The 18,578-nt window shown below is 32.8% G+C and overlaps 1 protein-coding gene across 4 annotated transcripts in view; it reads right to left on the bottom strand.

Annotated features, from left to right (window-relative positions):
• Nucleotides 1-18,364, bottom strand: part of LOC148627227 (uncharacterized) — a 61,970-nt gene extending 43,606 nt beyond the window's left edge. Inside the window, exons 1-14 of one of the 4 annotated variants that reach the window (XM_088569892.1) lie at nt 18,237-18,364; nt 17,830-17,874; nt 17,357-17,439; nt 15,592-15,663; nt 15,140-15,293; nt 14,049-14,143; nt 13,406-13,498; nt 12,665-12,743; nt 12,080-12,097; nt 11,466-11,480; nt 8,941-9,042; nt 7,048-7,062; nt 4,771-4,866; nt 4,348-4,388 (exon numbers count right to left, since the gene is read on the bottom strand). In XM_088569892.1, coding sequence (XP_088426018.1) covers nt 4,372-4,388; nt 4,771-4,866; nt 7,048-7,062; nt 8,941-9,042; nt 11,466-11,480; nt 12,080-12,097; nt 12,665-12,743; nt 13,406-13,498; nt 14,049-14,143; nt 15,140-15,293; nt 15,592-15,663; nt 17,357-17,439; nt 17,830-17,874; nt 18,237-18,252 — 900 coding nt within the window. In that variant the 5' untranslated portion in view covers nt 18,253-18,364 and the 3' untranslated portion in view covers nt 4,348-4,371. Of the gene's footprint in view, nt 1-4,347; nt 4,389-4,770; nt 4,867-7,047; nt 7,063-8,940; nt 9,043-9,186; nt 9,496-11,465; nt 11,481-12,079; nt 12,098-12,664; nt 12,744-13,405; nt 13,499-14,048; nt 14,144-15,139; nt 15,294-15,591; nt 15,664-17,356; nt 17,440-17,829; nt 17,875-18,236 lie in introns of those variants that run through there. The other 3 variants (XM_088569901.1, XM_088569909.1, XM_088569919.1) reach the window with 3 other exon arrangements.
• Nucleotides 18,365-18,578: the final 214 nt, after the last annotated feature.

The following is an 18,578-nucleotide window of genomic DNA, read 5'->3' as shown; positions in this document are numbered from 1 at the left end:
TGGGGATGGGGGTAGTGGACATGGAATTATAAATGATGTACGTTACAACGCCTAATTATAATAGCTCTTTGGGTATCAGTCAAGGTCAATCAGGGGACAGGAACAATCTTCAGCCTCATAAGAACATGAACGGGATTATAAATTCATTTATGACTTACCAGAAAACTAGACATTGAAATTCTACAACAGAGGTGTGTTTTGCAATTTCCTAGATTACTGTTTGGTCATGAATGTAAAGAGATTGTCGGGGAGTTGGCTACTATTGCTGAAGAAAAATCAACAAAGAAATAAAACTAGACAGAGTAGTCGGTCTATTTTGTCCCCTCCATTCCTAATCTTCCGAGTGTCCCCAATTTCGATTATTCCAAAAACTGATCCAGCAGCGAATTTCGAATGATCCATAATCTGTCATTTCTTCATAATAAATCTGACAACGACTATATTGATAGGGAACACTGTAAAGTTAAATATTCAAGTATAGACAATGCTGTAAATATCATTCAGTGTCTTAGCAAAATATTATATTAAATCGGCATTTAAAATAAATTTTATGACATTCGTCTAGAGAACTCGATCTACGAAGTTCAAATTTGAAATTATGTACTACTTAGAAAAATATCTCACGATGGGTGCCTCTGTTAGCTGTTCTTTGTTTGAATCTTTTTCAATGGCTTTACATTGAAAATATCTTGAACTACTTAAATGACTATTTGCTGTGTTCAAAAGAGGGAAGTTTTGAGTGTAAAAGCACTTTAACCACCTTTCAGAAGAGTTGCAGTTTAGGGGGGTAGGCATTGGGTCCCTTAAGCGGATGAGAAAACCGTAGATTATACAGAGGTACTGACATTTTGGGGGAGAATTTGACACCAAGCCGTTGGTAATGAAGCTTTGGCGAGATAAGATTGAAACCTTGTGTAACAAACTATTTTCTTGTCTAAATTGTTAAAAATCATACTCCGTGAATTGCAATCTTTGATAGGCATGATAATTTTGCGTGTCAAGGTATCGTTCCAGGTCGAGCAGCTTAATTGACGAAACAAGTAATGTGATAAACCTCAGCATAAAATCAGGGTTACACAGTCTATGAAAGAAGACATTAGAACTTAGCTATCATTTCTGGACAAATAGAATGAAACTACGCTCTTCTGGATCAATTTTGGTCTTATAATGACCAGTTGCAACCGTTCAGTGATAGCGCGGGTATTTAAGATATAGGGTTTGGTATTTATTTCAATGGTGGGTGGCACAGGAGAATTTGCCATATTCTTGGTTTGAATACTGATATTACATTTCTTGAATTATTCGTTGTAGTAATCGCATTGAACATATGGGGACAACATTTAAAAAACAAGAATGTTATTTTCAAAATCGATAACATGGCCTAGTCACAATTATACGAAATAAATCCTCGAAATCCCCAAGAGTGATAGCCCTTGTCAGAAAATTGGTTTAGAATTTGATATTTTGTGAAAACCTGAACATATCCCGAGATGTTTGAATTCTGATTCTCTTTCACGTGGTAAATTTAAAAAATTCAGAAGAATGTGTCCCACAGCAGACATCAATAGCAGTGAAATTTCGTTCCAATTCTGAAAGTTTTACATGAGTACAGAATTTGCTAGTTAATTTTTCTATGTTGTCTAGTACCTGGAAACTTATGAAATAGCAGTAGAGTCTTACATTCAGTTTCGGTTACTTGATAATTTGGATGATTTGCGGCCAAATCCTATTGACAATTGGGCGAAGTTCATAGCATACCTTTCTTACAAAAACAACTGTCAGTTTCTAAAGTGACCACTTACTTGTCAGGACTGAGTTTTGCCCTCAAAATACGAAACATAACAGATAGTGTAAAATCATTTTTCATAGAGAAAATGGTTGAGGGGCTCCGACGGAATAAATCACGAGAAGCTGATGCTAGGTCACCAATTTCTCTAGCGTTATTAAATCGCCTAATCAGCGCCCTAAACAAAGTATATTTTACCCGATACGAACGGGAAATGTTTTGTTTTGCTTTTTCATTTGCTAAATTCTTTTTGCTAATCTGGTCCGAAAGAAAGAATATCGTTTGGCTAGATCATTCAGTCTCAGTTTCCGCTATGTAGATGACGTATTATCTTTAAACAATCCTAATTTCGGGGAGTTGATACATCGCATCTACCCAAAAGAACTTGAGATAAAGGATACTACATACACTGTGAAGTCAGCCTCATATCTTGACCTACACTTAGAAATCGATGGTAAAGGAAAACTATTGACCAAACTTTACGACAAACGTGATGACTTTTCATTCAAAATTGTCAACATTCCTTTCATCTGTGGCAACATCCCTTCGGCTCCTGCGTATGGAGTGTTCATATCACAACTCATACGTTATGCCAGACTTTTTGGTTCGCGCTAGAACTCTAACAAATAGACTTCTGGAACAGGGTTATGTTGCTACAAGATTGAAGTTATCATGAACTCGTGGATCGTTATGGTGTATCCATCTGCACCATGAAAACTGATTTATTCAACAGGTCATAGTTTTCCTTTCCTCGTTTGTCTATACCGGACTTGACTTTTTATGAGCAACCCAGCGGGTGTTTCTAGAAAAGCAGAGGACGCTTACCCTACCGGTGCACCTGGTCCATACTCCCAGTTTTCAGTGGAGTCCGAGTAACTCATTTGCTTTTGTTGCTTTGTGTGTATGATTTTAGTTGCTGTATGTTCTTTGTTGTGTATGTCTGTTTTCCATGTCTGGTCTTTGTCCCTGGATTATATTCTTTTGATTATCACAGTGTCTGTAGTATCCTTTATCTCAAGTTCTTTTGGGTAGATGCGATGTATCAAATCCCCGAAATCAGGATTGTTTAAAGATAATACGTCATCTATATAGAGGAAACTGAGATTGAATGATCTAGCCAAACGATATTCTTTCTTTCTGATCAGATCAGCTATAAAGTCAGCCTCATAAGAGTGAAGGAATAGGTCAATATCAAGTGGACACGGATACGTGGAATACCATGGTATGCCCTCATGGCCGCCGCAGTCGAATAGGAGCTAAAATATGTACCCCAACTAATCTTGATTCAGCTAGGTTAGAATGATATTGGGGATAAAAAATCATGTGAATTGATTAATGACATGCCGATATTTTGCATCTTTGTCTCTCAAAATATTTGGAATTACATACTAATTAGGCGATATTGGCACGTCACCGTAGGAAAGAGAAAAAATATTGAAAAAGTCAGTTGTTAAGTAGGGGGATTATGTGAGTATGTATAGACCCACTGGTATAAGGGTCCCGATCTTTTCCACTATTTTACGTCGGATCATATCAAAGTCAGCGACTTTTCCACGTTACCTTGGGAAGTCAGTTCGGTGAAGACTATCTCATGTAACCGTGAGTAGCCGGGGCGGGCGGCTAATCTGATACCAGTTTGTTATCACCGTGTTTAAGTATACTTTTAGCTTGTATGAAATATAAATGTACGTAGTTAAGCTAGTAAATTGTTTAATTGCTGCTCTTCCTTGTCAACCAGGGTGTTCTAGGATAAAGTGTAAAAGAGCAGGACATTTGTCCTCTCTTGGTGATTTGCTTTAGTAAGAGGAATTTGAGCATTCTTTGATACCAAAGGCGCGAAGACTTGCTCTATATATTTTGGTATTCTGTTTTTTTTCGTGTCATATATCGTCATCCTGATTCGACTGTGGCCGTTTAATCCACTTCATATCTTGTTGATTAGCCAAATATTTTAATTGTAATTAAAATAATGTTTATTATTTCATGTGAATGCGTAATTGAATGCATGAATGTTTATAGGAAACTTAATCGGCTCGGTGGTTCCGATCCCTGAAAGGTATTAACAAATATCGTTATAAATTTGTAGGTACTACGTACTGGTATAGCTAAATATCAATACATGTTAGAAAGCCTTGCATAAAAGTTAATGTATCTAAATTTGGTAATATAACATTTTTGGTTAACCTATTAGTTTGCTAGCTAGGTACAGATTTCAGACGGGCTTGTCTCGGCATATACCAAATTTTCCCCTTTTGTTATAAGAGCTGGTACATCACAAAATGGTATTGTAACCAGCACATTTTCTGTATAAACTTTCATCTTTCAGACGAAAGGATATAAAATGAGGCCACTTGTCCCATCGAAATCTGTCATTCTGTATCGACCGTGGTGACAAGTATTTATGGCCTAAGAACTTCTGGTGGGAAAGTATCTTCTGTATTAGCCACTTAGTTGCTAATGCCTTGAAAACTGTTCGCATGGTGTTGACATATGAATTTACCTTAAGTCAAAACCATCGCAAATAGCATATATCATGACCAGTAGAGGAAAACTATAACAGATAATATTCATATTTTATTATTTTTTTATTTCTTCCCTGTTCCTAAAATATATTAAAACAATAATTTAAACTTCAATTGCAATTTAAAGCGACTTATGTATTGATTTAAGTAGCAATTGCTTAAATAAATGTTATGAATTTTCATTCTTGCCGGTGCATCTGGTCCATGCTTCCAGTTTTTTGTGGAGCCCGAGTTGCTCATTTGCTTTTGTTACTTTGTATGTATGATTTTAGTTACTTTATGTTCTTTGTTGTGTATGTATGTTTTCTATGTCTGGTCTTTGTCCCTTGATTACCATATAACCTTGGTTCCCTTGATTACTCTTTGTTTACTATAACAGCTAAATGTTCGTAATTAAATTAATTGAAAAAATCATATCCTTAAAGTGTCCTTCCAAAAAAAAAAAAAAAAAAAAATACCCACCACACGAACCACAAGTAGCAGGACACATGCGTCTTAAAGTTGGGTCAGAACATACTGCAGGATTACAATTAAACAGAGTTGAGTCTTTACATAAAACTGCAACACAAGACCAAAACAAATAAAGAATATCATTTTTGCAATATCCTGAAAATGGTGTTGATAAATTCAGGTATATACGTCTATTTCAATGACGAAAAAAAAAAAAACAAACAAACAAACAAAACAAGACGAAACGAAACAAAAAAACAAAAGAAAAAAACAACATAACTCCCTGTGCATCGAGTTTTGTATTAAAACCTATACGTTTCATTAGATATAAATTTTATTTTGATCATGATCTTCCTACATATTTGATTTGATTGTAATGCTGTTGATGAGAGGTTACTCCTTGAAATACGTATACAGCATCTCGAAATTTACAATGTATAAAACTTGAATTTTTGTATTTTAGATACTGTGATCATTATACTGATTTTCAAGACTGGGCTCTGCAGTTTACGCAAAATAAGGACTTGTTGCCAATAGATTAAGGTCGTCATGCTTAAAGTAGAAAGGTCGTCACTTCCCCTTAACTGACCGATATGATGTTTCAACATTACAAACAATAGCCATCTTTCATTGATGATTTTCCTCTTTCATCGAACTTGATTTTCAAATAAAAAATGTAGCAGCACGAAGCAGAAACTACTCCCACGTTAAAATCACCTAGGTCACTCGCAATTTTAGGTGGTTTTGCACATTTTCCGTGTGTATTTTGCTTTATATTTTGTTGTTTGATCAATGAATTATTCGTCTACTGTCGGTTTGTTCTTTCGATATTACACAAAAGTTGTTCCGTTACTTATTCATACGTTGATAACTTAGATTTTTTGTAAAAAAAACCTATCGAACAAACAATGATTTTTCGGTATTTAACAAATCATATGTAACCATATTTTAAAGAAAATCATGCCTTAATTTCCTACTTTGACCTACCAAATCATGAACGCTAACTCTTGGAACGTGTCAATATTAAATACAATCTATATAAGCTCATCCCAAAAGTGTAACAACCAAATGAAAAACTAAGACTGAGTCAATTCCTGTCTGATACTTAAAGAGTATGGGAACCCCAAAAGACTCTTACTCAAATTTAATAGTATCTAAATAATGCATGATTTTATTCTTCAATTTCAGAGTCTCACTAATTACCCTTAACTAACTGACAAACATTAATACAGAAGAATGAGATTTGTTCCCAGCATGCATCGTGATTATGACGTATATGTGGCACTAATCCCTACCTGGTTCTATAATAATGTGCTTTATCTTAACATGTAGTCACACACACAAAAAAACCCAAAAAAATTGAAGTAGATTATATATATCCAAATAGATGTATAATGAAAAATAGATTAAAACTTGTTTTTAAAAAATCAACATTAGTGTAGAAAAATAAATACAAAGAATATTTTAAAAAAAATCAATATCATATATGAGATAGCGCATCAGTTAATCAGGCAAAAACAGATTTAAGTAATACTCAACTTTTAAAGCTCGTTTACCACAAAAAAGAAGACTAGAAAAAATTATAAAACAATTAATTTTCTTTTCGTTTAATATGCATTTGAATTTCCATATCTAGAATATTAAGCTCTTTAATTTGTAAAATTCTTTTTTCAAATATCTTTTATTTTGATATCAATTCAATTCAATTAAATGGTGTCTAAAAAGAGAAAGTATATTTATGTATTTTTGCATGATTGAGTAATGTAAATTGTAGATAAAATATAATACATCAGCTGTGTAAATGTATTGAATTTAGTATATACCATATGTGTTTACTAAATAATAGAAATGTAAACTTCACCAACATTTAAAAAAAACACAAACACTCTGATAATTTTAATTTGTGATAAACTGTACATTTTTCACAGGTTTAGGATTGTTTTTTAATACTACATGGAGGATTGTTGTGGATTCCTCTTGCCCGACTAATGCTTTTCAGGAATAGATCAGGTAGATCAAGATTTAATAATATATCAGATAGAGTGAATCATTTAATATATACTTGCACCCTGTAACCATAGGTTTAGCGCAATTATAATATTTAATTAAATAATTAAGTGGAACGAAGGAAAGTTATTGTATTATGTAAAGACTATCAATATAAGATAGGTTTTCATTTTGAATGATTGTAGAACAAACCTCCCCCAATTATTAATACTACAAGCAGATGTTTTAGACACTTTTTTTTAATTAAATATTAAAATCAAGACACTATGTAAAGCAACTTACGTGTAGATTGCGGCCCTGAAATATGCAAGTTATTCGACAATAAAAATAAAATTCTATATACAATTTTCATAAAAAAATATAAGAAAACCAAAATATAAAACATTGAACTTTGATTCGGTCGTTATTTACATTGATTCGTCATTGATTATTGACTTTCAATTTTTGAATATCAATGTAACAACATTTTGGAGAAATGTTTGTCAATAGTAATGCATAGCTAATTATAGCAAATGATATTCAAGTGAGCCAAGATTCGAGCGGAAATCGAAAGAATAAAATCCATTGATAAAGACTAAACATGGAAAACAGACACACACAACAACGAAAAAAAACATTATTTGACCAAAATAACACGAACAAAGACTCCACTCAAAACTTGAAAAACTGAGACCATGTAAACCCGTATGGTAAGCGTCCCCTGTCGTTCTAGAAACCAACGTGTTAATCGTTCATAAAAGTTCAAGTCCGGATTAAACGAAAGAAGGAAGGAAAACTATATGACTCTAATCAGTTCTAGAGGTGAAGTTGAATACACAATAACGATCCACGAGTTCATAGTGTCGACCATATAATTTTTGTAGTGATGATTTCAATCTTGAAGCAACATAACCTTGTTTCAGAAGCCTTATATATTAAGAAATCTAGCACGGTACATAAAGTCCGCGTAGTTACGGCAATGTCAGGAATAACAAATGAGTTAAGATATAAAAACTGCATACGCAGGTGCTGAACGAATGTTTCCACAAATGCGGAATGAAATTTCATTGCGTTAGTCGTATACGGTGTTTTCAGTTTTTCGTTTTCGTTTGGTACTTTTTTTCGTGGTTTTCGTGGATAGTGTTTAACCATGAAATTAAGATTCCAACGAACATTTTTTCTGTTGATGAAAGATTGCTCACCTTAATATTTGTCATGGTCAAGTGACACGTGTAACCATATCGACATTACGTCACCCCGCCACTCTTACCGTTTAATTAAACAAAATATCAATTGTTTTTTAGACCCATAAAGCCTTAGGGCTCGTGAGTCGTGTAATGTCAGTTTTAATTAAAAAAAATCGTAAGAGTGACGTTCGGTATTCTCGGATTTCCTCGTCTTTCTACTGACATCGGTTGTCGTAGAATTCGGGATTATACCACTTACCGTCTACTATTGAACAAGCAATGGCTCCTCAAGTTTTCATTTGAAAAAATAATTTTGACATACCGAACTTTTACTCGTAGTCCAGAAAATAGAATTGAGAGTCTGCATTTTCTGATGGATGTATTACAACTGTTTCATATGTGATTGAAACAGCTTATGACAAAGCCCTTTTTAATTGCAATGGAGTAAAACACCTGTTCACAAAAATACCATCTAATGTTTATATGCGTTAAATACTCACAGGATTGTCGATTAAAATTGTGTGCAAAGTCAGTAATAATTTACCGGAAATGCAGGGAAATTCATCGAAAATTTTATTGACCCACGAACCACTACTTAAAATGTTCAACGAAATGTCTTTTTTCCTCTTATCACAAAAATTGATACCCATAAATTAACCGAAACCATAGTCATTTTTGTCAATAGTTTTCCTTTACTGTGGATTTCTAAGCGTAGGTCACGAAATGAGGCTGGCATCATAGTATCTGTATTGTCCTTAATCTAAAGTTCTTTGGTAGATGCGATGTATAAAATTCCTGAAACTAGGATTGTTTAATGACAATATGTCATCTATATACCAGAATCTGAGATCAAAGGATCTGCCCAAACGATGTTCCTTCTTTTGGATCAGGTAACCTATAAAGTCAGTCTCATAAGAGTGAAGGAATATGTTAAAATCTCTCTAATTTGATTCAAACAAACTGATTCCAGATAAAGGTATTACATACAAATAAACATGAAATGTTTTACCTGCACTACATGAGCCACACGTCAAGGGACAATATTTTGCCAAGTCTGGTGTATTACATACGCTTGGATTGCAATTAAATAAATGTTGGTCTGCACAAGTAGCTGTAAAACATTTCTTTTTTTTAAATTTCAGAAATGATATTACATAACAAAGAAAAAGTTGTGTTGTACTGAGGAATAATATCTTTACGCTTTGTTTTAAAATCTAAATTAAACATAAGATTGCCATTCTATTTTCTATTTGCGTATTCAGGTAATAATCAAAGTGAATGCTTGATAATCCATTTTTTGTTGTTTATTTTGTTTATTTGTGTGCTGTGTCACTGAATTTTCCCGGTTGCGCATTACAAACACTCCGAATTTCGTCTTTAACTTTTAAATAACTAAAATTCTTTTTTTCCGAAATATTCATTAAAGTATGTAGTATTAAGTTCAAATATAAAAAGCGATAATTAAATAAAAGTTAATAAAAGAATACTTGCGATGTCCAATGAAACACATCCAATCGAAATATTTGACGTTTGTTTCCGCAAAGTAAATAAGTCTGAGTGATAACTGTTAAAAATCATTTATGCTTTTATCGTTTTTCCGAAGTCTATATTTGTCCAAATAAAAAAAGAATTCTGCCACTGGATTGGTTCGTATTCAATACCAGGGCAAGCATTCGTATTACTCAATCAAAATTTAAAAGTTTTATGTATTCATTAGTAGATATTTCATATTTCTGTAGCACGACTATGTTGGGAATTATTTTACTTTAATTGTTAAGATATTGAATTGTACTTCAACGATACAAAGAATTACAGAAAATAGATGATGTGCATGTTATCATATGAACTACCTAATTAAAAGACAAATTAAATTATACTTTGATATCTTTAATAAATTTGATATCCCTTGATAATTTTTACAATGAGCTATTTTTTAGATATTCAAAACGTGTCTTTGGAAAAAAAGTTTTGAAGGAAACAAAATAAATCTATGTATAATTAATTATTTTAAGTTGTTGTCACTATCAAAATAATGTTGGAAACGGAATAAAAACATTTCAATTTGCTTTAGCTTAAGCTGATTTTATTTCAATCGCTACTAAGTGAAAATGCCTTTACAATGTATGCGCCTGCTCCAAACTATAACCAAATAAGGACAAAACACTTTAACATTTAACAAGGCAATTATAGAATAAAGGGAGAATCCTGTGATACAAGCTCTTAAATGATACAGTGATTCCTTTAAAGCACCCCTTACAACTCATGAAATGATACATCAATTCATTTAAAGCGTCCGTTACAAGTTATGAAATGATAGAGTGATTCATTTAAAGTGCCCCTTGTAAGTTATGAAATGATAGAGTGATTCCTTTAAAGCACCCCTTACAAATCATTAAGTGATACAGTGATTCCTTTAAAGCGCCCCATACAAAAGTCATGATATGATACAGTAATTCATTTAAAGCGCCCTTGTTCTTATCACTTTACTAATTAAAGTTCTATTAAGAATTTAAGTAGTGTCTTTGTAAAAATCATGCAAAATCTGAAAAATTTGATACACCCGGAAATCAAAAGAAAGCAATCCAGGGACAGGGACCAAACATGGAAAACAAACACAACAAAGAACATTAAGTAATTAAAATAATACATAAAAAGTAACAAAAGCAAATGAGCAACTCGGACTCAACTGAAAATTTGGAGAATGGACCAGGTGCACCGGCAAGGTAAGTGTCCTCTGCTTTTCTAGAAACACCCGCAGAGCTGCTCATAAAAAGTCAAGTCCGGGGTAGACGAAAGAGGAGAGGAAAACTATGACACCACTTAATACCACATTTTGAAATAGTACAATGTGGTTCGTCATCGTTGTAGTCAAATGTATATCATTTAAAGTGATGAAACATTGTTTGAATACTTTAATATTGTCAGAATTTTTGTACTGGAATAGTTGGTATGCTGACTGAACGTGTGATTGGTTACTTTTGTTGGAATTGTCGTGGCACTATCCATACCAGATATGAACGTGATAGGATTCCCATCTGGGGACACCATAGCCTTAAAAGACAACAGTGTGTCCGGTCCGTTGTCAGGTTCGGATTTTTTTTATACTGGGCGACGTCCGAGCCAGTTTTTCTTTCATTCCTCTTGTTACAACAATTTAAATTGTATAACTTGGCTGATGATAACCTTAGGGACAAAATCCACCAGCAGCGGTATCGACACAGTGGTGAAAATTGAATGTTAATGCCTGTTTACTATGGCAAGTCAAACTAAATATCAAAAATAAAAATGTGTAGGCTTTTCACCCATGAATCACATTTTGCATGATTCTTAGCTGGAGTGCTGCTTTAACTAATGATAGAAACATATACAATTTGTTAGTATTTGTTATCAGTTCGAATGGATTTGTTTTTTTTTTTTCGAATAGTACTTCCTTGTCAACTTCAGCGCCTGCTTACTTAGATCACTTTCGAAATATATATATATATAGATATATCAACAATCAGCATGTATTCATCAACTTTTACTTATACTTACTTTGACTAGTAATGGCTAAAAAATAATAAAAAAAAATAATGTACTCTCCTTTGGCGGTTTTGGTTTTTAATACTTCTTACATACAACTTACGTTTGAAATTTTTACTTTTTACGTATCATGTTCTTATGCTACTGATGAGAGGTACATTTTATGGAATATATGACATGATAATTGTGGTAATTACTATAATACACAATTGATGATTCATCGATGTCTATGTGAAATAGCCAACGTGGTGTAATTATTAACTGTTAATGAAAACCATCCTTACCGATTTATTCCTGATCTTACATTATCACATTCATATGATTTGAAATATAATTCTGTTGTCATAATTGGAAAAAAACCTTGTATCTAGAGCACATATAGAGTACATAAAAAATGCTCATTGGCAGCAACGAATGGTAACTGAAAAGATCGCATTGAATGTAGATATTTTATAATTAGTACTAAGGTAGAATGAGCTTTCTTTTTATTTGTTTCTATGTTGTTTTCTTTTATTTTTTATGTCGTTAAAGTTGTTGGGATTATTAGATACTAAGACGTTCGCACAGGTGTGTCACCTGCTTTAGGACAGCATTTATTATACTTTCATTACACAGGATTTACCTACCATTGTTAGGTAAGCCACCTAAAATGTATATATAAAAATAAAATAAAGGAATAATTAATGAACACTCAGGCTGCATTCCTTATACCGTTCATGGTAAACCATTTTGGTGATCAATTAAATTTCCATTTCGATAGTTTTGGTACTTCTTGTATACAATTAGTTTTAGATCTTCCTATATATTTTATTCAACTGCTGCTAGTGAGAGGTTACATCATGAAACACGTGTACAGCATACCGATATTTGTAATATTAATATGGTTGGCATTTATGTAATTGAGTACAATTCGTAAAAATGTTGCATTAAACAATAAAACTGTAGTACCATATTTTATGTACAGACATAAGCTGCATCTACACCGAAGAAACGATGGAATCATGGTAAATGTTCCAAGTCTTCATTGCAAGGTTGTTAGCAGGTCTTATAAAGAACATGAGCTAAATATTTTACAAATAAAGAGTCTACCACAAAACAAATTGAAGAATGCTGTAACTGAATTTTTTTTGCCCCGTTTTTTTTTGTGTGTAAATTTACCTTTTTATTGTGATATTGCACTATTGTGTATAAGCTCTTGGTGTCGTACATACCTTTTGTTTTACAACCTGTGTTACATATATCTGAATTACAACAACCAAGGTTACAATTCCCTATTGGGAGTACGGCACACTATAATGTTAAATAAAAATGAAATTGAAATTAAGGTTGAAATTGTGTGTATATATATATATATTAAAACACTCAGATTATATAATGTAAATTTCGATATGCTGTACACGTTTTTCAAAGAGTAACCTCTCATCAGCAGCATTAAAATCAAATATGTAGGAAGATAATAATCAAAATACTAGCTGTATACAAGAAGTACTCAAAGCCAAAACTATCGAAAGAGGAAGCCGAATTCATCAACGAGAGGTTCTACCATATGCAATGCAAGGAATGAAGCCTAAGTGTTTTACGTAAATTTAAATATGGAATACTGCAAGATTTCATAAATAGGGTAGTTAAAATATGATATAATTAACTGAGTTGGTGAATTTAAGGTGAATATTTTATATTTTCTATCTATTAAATAATAGAACAAATGAAGTATAAGCAAAACTAATATAGCACACACAATAAAGAACATGAAATAACTAGAGAAGTCTAATTGTAAGAAGGCTAGCACGGTACAAAAGTTTACGTATTAACGACAAGCTCTCTCATAACGATTGAGTTGTGATATGAAAAATCCATTAGCAGAATAAAGAAGGGATGTTGACATAGATTCAAGTAAAGTTGACAATACGGAATGAAAGTGCATCACAGAGTTACGCGATAAGACAACATACCATATTACTAACCTGTGCCTTTTCCATACAAGTAACCTCCCACTCATTGCCATGATTCAAATTACTATTTGGCTTGTTTACATAAGAGCATAACTATAAGGGAAATACCATTTCATATATATGTCTTATTATTCCTTTCATTATATATTATTAAGATTTTATATCCATTTTGATTATATACAGACATAATATGTTTATAAAAAATGAAAATGAAAATATCAGGTAATAAAATAAAAAAACAATAGTTGTTTTACCATTACCTTTAGTATCACATAATAATATTTGACCAAAATAACTGTATATCATTACAAACGATTATTCAATTCATACTCATTTAGGAAACTCTTCTAGAAATCATTTTCAATGCAAACTGGAACACAAAGTATACCAATCTTACTTGATTAGTCTATTGATGTAGATGTGCTTCATTTGAAAAAAAAAAAAAACTTTCAAAGAAACGTATGGAAAAAATGAGAGTTTTAAGTACAAATTTTTGCATACATTGCGGTACCAGCTGCTCCGATGGTGTAATATGTATTTTGCCAGATGTATTTTGGACTTGATTTGATTGTGAATTGGATAAGTGTTCGGTAATTTTGTTCTATTCTACCCTTATTTTTATTAAAACATTTTAAAAATATACCTGATTTTGTGTGCACGAAATAATCTTGTTACATTTTGCCGGGTCTGCCAGTTTTTGACAATGGTAACATAATAGAGTTCCAGTGTGTTGCAGCGCTAAAAAACAAAGGTGTATATCTTTCAACGTCTGCTCAACAGATTTTTACAAATTATCTTTTCATACTTAATGTGAATTTGAAATCACTGAAAGTGTAATTTCATGTCTTACAGGATGTAAATAACATAATTAACATAATTTCTGCCCATGTGTAAATGACCAAGACTGACAACCATGATCACGGCTATCACCTAGAGAAGTGAACGATATCCCTGTAAGCACACTACCACATGATTGGGCTTACAGTCAGTTGAATTCTGGCGTTGTATCGCGTATTAATAAAAAAACGAACAAAAAGCTTTAAATGGACATTAAATAAAAGCAACATTTATTAATTTTGCAAATGTCATTTCTTATATCCAGCTATCTAGCTCATGACTTCGACCGTTAACATATTATGTGAGCCATAATAATACATGGGCTGATGTAATAAGAATAAAATAATAATCAAGGGAGCCAAGGTTCTAGCGGTAATCAAAAGAATGTAATCCAGGGACAAAGACCAGACATGGAAAACAGACATACACAACAAAGAACATACAGTAATTAAAATCATACATACAAAGTAACAAAAGCATGAATGAGCAACATAAAAGTGAAGTCCGGGGTAGACGAAAGAGGAAAGGAAAACTATGACACGTTGAGCAAATCCGTTTTCATAGCGCAGATGGATACACCGTAAAGATCCACGAGTTAATGATGACAACCATAAAACTTCTATAGTGATGTAGTGATGACTTCAATCTTGTAGCAACATAACCCTGCTCCAGAAGCCTATTTGTTAGAATTCTAGGGCGATACAAAAAACTTTGCATTAAGGCTTTCCTCAAATATTTTCTTAAATCGTATTTCAACTAACCAGATCTCCTCAATTATAAACTCGATAATTGAAAGAAAATCTGGGATTTTTTTGGAACCCAATGACCGATGCGATGAATTTTCCTTCAGTAATGTGTTTAATTCTACCAACATAAAGTTATTTCTAGTTGACCTACTTGGAGAACCGCATTGGGGATCTTTGTTGCAGAGGTCGCTGGCACAGCAGTGTTCACAGATTTTGATATTCTTAGATGATTGTGCATCTTCTAACGTCGAATTAGTTGAATGAGAACCATCTCGTTTACCAATGCTGAGTAATTTCGCACAAATCTGACAAGTATTTGATCTTATTTAGAAAAGAATTCCAACAGATTGAAGTTTGTGATGATACCAAAAATCTTTTTCTAAAGAGATCATTTGATCACCTGTAAACTATGCTTATTTTTCATCAATATCATGACGATTCTAAATTTCATTACTAAAAAGTAACGTATACTTTCTGAACACTGGTAAATGTATACTTTAATATCTGAAAAAAAGGCCAAAAAAAAATGATGATGAATTCAACTATAACTTTTCTTTTCTTCAGTAGAAAATCGAAAATCTCTTTCATGTGCATCGTCATTACCGTTTCGTCCTTGCATCCAACGTCAAAGAACAAATGTCCGTCTGGCGTGACATACTTTGTAACACTGCATTGCTGGAATTAAAATGACATGCTTAAATAACTTAATGCAGCAAATCAGTAAGGACAAAATCAACAAACCACAACAAGACAAATTTTCGACGCCATACAGATAGCACCAAATTAACTTATACCTGAATCTTAATATTGCTCTTAACAATGTGGAAAATTCACCGTTGAACTTATGAACTAATGCTGCAAAAAAGAACTGGTAATAGGTAAAAAAAAGTCTAGCATATAAAAAAACGACTCGTGAAATGAAGTGAAGGAGATATATGAACAAGAAGTGCTAGAAGCCATGGAACGTACTTCTTGATAAAAGAAAATTCCACTTTACCATTGGACATATATTATAGGTTTATTATATCGAAAACTCAAAGTACTACCGTGGCTTTACATTCTGACAAGTCTTTAATCAGATCATTCAGGATTACAACAAAATTCAGAATCAAAAGAACCAAATTGAATGCATAAAATCTGGCACAGAGTGGTTGTATTAGCAATCAATCACAATTAAAAGCAGTTTTTTATAGTCCGAGGCAGAAACATGGTGTTTCAGACAATAATAGGATATGGCTGTTGTAGATGTTTGATGACTATCTTTTAGTAGCGTTTAACACAGACCGTGAAATTCATCTACCAAGTCAGAGAGGCTTATTGATTCTTTCCTGATTTATCCTTGATTTTAACAGTTCATTTACTAATTATTTTCATTCCCTATTTTTATGATTTCGTCATTTTGTTCTAAGCTTTATTTGGTAGTCACGATTTATAAGAAATTTAATAACAAATTGAGATAATTGACAGACCATGAACTGTGTTACGCAGTTTCCACACAAATGAAAATAGGAAGATTGATATTTATTGTGGAATAACATCAAATATTCAAATATTTACAGAAAATGTAGGATATACTTGTCAGAGAGTAATCAAGGGAACCAAGGTTCTGGAAATAATCAAAATAATGTAATCCAGGGACAAAGACCAGACATGCAAAACAGACATACACTACAAAGAAAATAAAGTAACTAAAATAATACATACAAAGTAACAAAAGCAAATGAGCAACTCGGACTCCACCAAAAAGTGTGAGTAGAGCTCACTGTTTTCCAGTCAGGAGCGAATCTCGCCAATCTGATCACCAAAAAAAAAATTCCTCAATGAAAATGTTTGTGTGATAGCCCATTTTAAAAAACAAAGTACCAGCAATTTGTTGGACGTTTTTTTTTTTCCTAAACTTTGGGCACGAAGTTGTTTGACAGTGGTGAACGGAAAATGGATTGGCGAGAATTATTTGCTGGCGAGAACTACTCCTTGACCAGTAGCGACAAATCAGCACAAACATTTAAAAGAGTAATCAAGGGAACCAAGGTTATAGCGGTAATCAAAAGAATGTAATCCAGGGACAAAGACCAGACATAGAAAACAGACATACACAACAAAGAACATAAAGTAACCAAAATCATACATACAAAGTAACAAAAGTAAATGAGCAACTCAGACTCCAAGATTCTAGAAAATTTATTATTATATATTTATCCAAATACTGTCGAACAAGAAGTCAGGGTACGGAAATTGTATATAGAAGAGGAAAGACGATTAGCAAAACTCCATCTGCCAAATACCTGAGCTAATAGTAAAAAATTGTTTTCGAAGGAATGGTTTAAATTTCTATTCCTGAATGATTTCAAAATAAAAAATGGCTTACCTCGTGATCTCCACAATGTACAATGTCACTACAAGCTAATGGATTGTCAATTCCTTTGCATTCCAGACAAACTGGTCCCACTCCTTAAAAACAATTTCTACTTTGGCATTTAACTAATATAATGAACTACGTCTTAATAAATGAACGAGCCAAAGTTGACATATTCTGCATGAAGAACATCTGTGGACAAAGTATAGTAACTGGTCTTGAAACGTATTATTATAATCTTTTGAACCACTAGTACTATATGTCATGATGCGTTTTCCGACAAATTTATTGTGCTAGTGAATGAGCATTTAAACGAGTTTTTGTTATCTTGGAAATAACTCCTCTTTTACCCATTATCACCTTTGAAACACGGTTTAAATGTTATAGTTTTCTCTAGAAATGCATCGTTCTAAAGGCAACCTGATTTAAGGCAAGTGTTCGTCTGGTGTATTTTTTATTGTAGCTTACTTCTTTCAACAGATTACCTTTTACTAGGTCAAATGGCAATACACAAGTGACAGCGATTAACCCTGGAAGCAGGAATATAATAGTTATAAAACTACACAAGATATTGAAATAAATTATGAAACTCTTGGCTGATATCCACATTCGTTTAAAGCAAAATGCTTTGTTTCATTTGAGCAAACAAGCGAATTGTCGCTTTCTTTTATCTTCGTTATTGTTTAATTAACTTTCAATAAAAGACAATTCTGAAAAGTACTAGTTATTTTACACAGAATGATTACTTATTTAGTCAGTAACCAACTGGTAATCATAATAAAAAAAATCGTATTATGTAGAACAATGAATGGAAATCAGTAAGGTTTTTCCAGTCAGATTTTTTTTTCTAAAAATAGAAATTGATATCGAACACAATGAAACAAAAACTTACAAATTCTGCAAATCATTTCTTGACGATTTCAGCCTTTCTAATGAGACCAATTCTAACAATTCTTATCAATAAATATTACCGTACAGTGACCGGGAAGGTCACGAGTTACAACTTTCGCGTAATACAAATCATCAAAACCAATGAAATCTCGTCATTGATGGACACTATTTCCTCAGAGTTGTTCACACGTTAAGTTCCAATCAGAACTTCGGACAATATTATTAGAATACAGTAGACATTTCAAGTCTACCAAACGTAAACTAAGTCACCGGTTGTTTAGTTTCCGACTTTGTGTCGTAATCCGTTGTTAAGTTATAATATGTCGATTTCATGACAAATATC

The sequence above is a fragment of the Perna viridis genome, chromosome 1 (assembly GCF_037379345.1).
Source record: "Perna viridis isolate PV_CMFRI_1.1 ecotype Kerala chromosome 1, ASM3737934v1, whole genome shotgun sequence".
Classification (NCBI taxonomy): domain Eukaryota; kingdom Metazoa; phylum Mollusca; class Bivalvia; order Mytilida; family Mytilidae; genus Perna; species Perna viridis.
Note: the sequence above shows the minus strand (reverse complement) of the source record. Positions and strands in the feature narration are given on the sequence as shown.